General features: G+C 41.6%; 1 protein-coding gene across 1 annotated transcript in view; it reads left to right on the top strand.

Moving 5' to 3' along the window:
• LOC103919561 (radial spoke head protein 6 homolog A-like) overlaps positions 1–3,468 on the top strand; it is a 7,384-nt gene that overhangs the window by 779 nt on the left and 3,137 nt on the right. The window contains 3 exon segments of the mRNA XM_009327084.1: positions 9–559; positions 1,057–1,288; positions 2,891–3,468. The exon segment at positions 2,891–3,468 is cut by the window's right edge and continues 7 nt beyond it. Of these exon segments, the coding sequence (XP_009325359.1) occupies positions 9–559; positions 1,057–1,288; positions 2,891–3,468 (1,361 nt within the window).

Genomic DNA, 3,468 nt, shown 5'->3' with positions numbered 1-3,468 from the left:
AACGGCAGGAGCGAGGCCTCAGGGAGCACGTGTGGCCCGGACACAGCCCCGACCGGCCCGAGCCGTACGCTTCCCACCCCCCTCAGCGGGGCCCCGGGCAGCCGCCTTTTGAGGGCTTTGAGCCTGAAGGAGAGCCTTACCAGCTTCAGCAGTCGGAACCGGGACCAGCTTCCTATGATCCACGGGGAGCAGAACAAGCCGCTTACAAGCTACAGGTGCCAGAAATAAACATCAGCCAGAGATACCTGCTGGGACAAGACGCTCATCAGGCACAGGAGGCAAGGCAAAGCATGTATCAGTCGTATGCGCTAGGATTAGACCCTTACCAAACACAAGAACCAATAAGTGCCTATCAGACATATGCAGTAGGACAAGATCCCTGTCAAGCCTATGAACGTGGGCATGGCCCCTATCAGCCACATGAACCAGGTTATGGTCTCTATCAGCCAGGATACAGTCCATATGATGATCAGATACCCGATCCCAAATCCCGAATGCTGGCAATTCAGAATGCAAAAGCCTATTTACTGAAGAGCAGCACAACATCTGGCCTAAACTTGTAAGTCTGAAAAAAGGACACAATTGAAAGGGGTAGGGAGTATGAGTGGAGAGAGAAGTGGTGTTGCTAAGGGTTATGTTAAGAAAGGGAGGGATACCGGGGAGGTATATATAGAATGGGAGAGTGTTACAAATGCAATAGTTCATCGCTATGTGATACTTGTGTTTGTCCAGCATCTTTCAGAATCAAAATTCGTAAGGGAATTTACAGAGTTCAAAGGGAAATTGATTTGATTAAGAGCAAGTTTAAATTCAGCTTCAGCTCCTGAGGCAGGTGCGGTATATACCAAAAATGGAAGATGGGACCACTCATAAGTATATTATAATCAGGCTAGTTTCAAATCTAATTTCCCATAATGCTCCATGATCCCCTTTCATCTAACTATTCCAGTGATTTCTCCAAAGCTCCAGGTGATTAGCTTCTACTTTTGATATTAAAAACATAATATTCTAAGACTTTCGTATAGTAGGCCAGTAATATTTACATTTATATGACAGATACGATCATCTTGCTAATATGCTAACAAAGATCCTGGACGAACAGCCCACAAATGCAGTAGACATAATTGAGAATATCAGCAAGGATGTGAAGTGGGCTCAGTTGCAGAAAAAAATGGACACTCTTCGAGATGAACATGAGATTCTTCCAACATTTGAAGCTGCAGAAAAGCGTAAAGCTCTGTTCCTCAAGGCAAATGGAGAAGGAGAAGAAGAACTAGAAGAAGAGATAGTGAGTTATTATCAGAGAAAAATAGATATCATATATACCAGGGAATGGGGGGGAGGATGGCGGGAAGGGAAAGGAGGAAGGGAGGAATTTGTGATCTCCCTTGTAGTATTGCCTCTCACGATCATAGAAATAATTGCAGCCACAGTACCATGTACCCTTTTCATAGTTGAGTTGGTCCCATGTTTAGCTGTGAAGAAGAAGAAAACCCATCTGGTTACTTAGTTGGGATTTTTTCCTGTAGTAAATCTAATATCCTGAGCCTTTAAAATCATAGATGTTCTAGAGATGATGAACAGAAAGTAAAGTTTACAATATCTCCCATATGCCAGTTCAACATGGAATATTGCATGCAAATTTCTTTTCTTTATCTAAAAGTGACATTTCTTTACCTAAAGTGACCATAATTCTGGACACCACTTCGAGAATATTGTGCACAGCTGCCACTGTAAAATAGAGAATGGAGAATTTTGTGATCCTTCCAGCTCCAGCTGTGGTTCCAGTCTGTCCTTCTCCAACAAAAAAAAATATGGTTATAATGAAGAACTACTAGAATTGAAAAGCCATTTCTTAAAATGGGGGATTTTTCAGTATTCAGTTGCTTATATGCAGAAGCATTTGTACCCAATGAAAAATTAAGATAATTCTTATAACAACCAAGGGAAACTAATCAAGATGTTGATTTTCATATGAAGTTACTAGTATACATTCAAATGAATTGCCATTGCAGAATACAAATACTAACAACAGAAGAGAGAGTCTTTCATCTTTTCCATAGCCTATTACTTATTTTACAGAAACAGTATACAGTGGTAAAAATGGAAAAAAGTAGGGTATTTCAGAAAGGAATTTTTCATACTCCTGTCTATCTTGCTTTGATATAAGAAGCCTGGAAGGGCCAAAGAAGTTCCATACGAAACTAGCACTACTTCTTCCAAATTCCCTACCCTGCCGTGTACAACTTCTAATATCTTTGTGTGATATAATCACCTACCCCCATGAAATGAGAGAAGATAATGAAGAAATCTTCATTATTGGCCAATTTCTGCTTCCACTGAAGCCAGCTGGAGTCTTATTATGGACTTCAGTAAGAGCAGGGGCCAGTATTTTAAAAAATGCAGGGAGCTTTATGTCAAGGTGTTCAAAAGAACAACATTCACTCCAGAGAAATATTGCTGGTCTGGTGTGAAATATGTATTACATTTTCCCCAAATGCGTCTGCCACAAAGAAACACAGTGACACTGTTTGCGGGCATCAAGGCCTCTTACATAGCTGACATGCCCTAGCACTGAAGTCTTTTGTAGATTCTCTGTAAGAATTCTGACTTTCCTTATTTTGCGGTAATTAAAAGTGAGTTTGAATTTTGAAATCCCATATTCTAAAAGCTGCAGTTCATCTGTGTTCTCTTCTTTCCCTTAAAATAGCATTTTTAATTTTTCAAAATGATAGTGGAAGATGTAGTGAATGAATGTCTGCAAAGCACTTTGAGACAATGACTGGCACTGTAGGAAAGTGAAATGTAACGTTCAGTGGCTAACATGTTTAATTTTTCAAATAGATAATTATACCATTCTTCAGCTCTAACTCCAGATCTTCTTTCCTAGGGAGAGACCCCTCTGCCTAATGTGATGGAAACAGCCTTTTATTTTGAACAGGCTGGAATTGGCTTGAGCAAAGATGAATCCTATCACATATTCCTTGCCCTTAAAAAACTAATTAGTGTTCAGCCAATCCAGACCTGCCGCTTCTGGGGCAAAATTTTGGGCCTGGAGATGAACTATATTATAGCTGAAGTACAGTACCACGAGGGGGAAGAGGAGGAGGAAACAGAAGAGGAAGAAGTTACTGAGGAAGGAGGGAAAGGGACGGGTGAGGTCGAAGACGAAGATGAGAAGAAAGAAAAAGAAGATGAACCACCGAAGTCCACCTATAAGCCCCCACCCGTCATCCCAAAAGAAGAAAATGGGACTGGGGCTAATAAATATGTCTACTTTGTCTGTAATGAGCCAGGCAAACCCTGGGTGAAGTTGCCTCCAGTGACACCAGCCCAGATTGTCTGTGCCAGGAAAATCAAGAAGTTCTTCACTGGTAGGCTGGATGCTCCTGTTGTGAGCTTTCCTCCTTTCCCTGGAAATGAGGCCAATTACCTGCGTGCACAGATAGCTCGGATCTCCGCAGGAAC

Source organism: Pygoscelis adeliae, unplaced genomic scaffold, assembly GCF_000699105.1.
Source record: "Pygoscelis adeliae isolate BGI_AS28 unplaced genomic scaffold, ASM69910v1 Scaffold87, whole genome shotgun sequence".
Classification (NCBI taxonomy): domain Eukaryota; kingdom Metazoa; phylum Chordata; class Aves; order Sphenisciformes; family Spheniscidae; genus Pygoscelis; species Pygoscelis adeliae.
The sequence above is the reverse complement of the archived record's forward strand: the minus strand, read 5'-3'. Positions and strand labels throughout refer to the sequence as shown.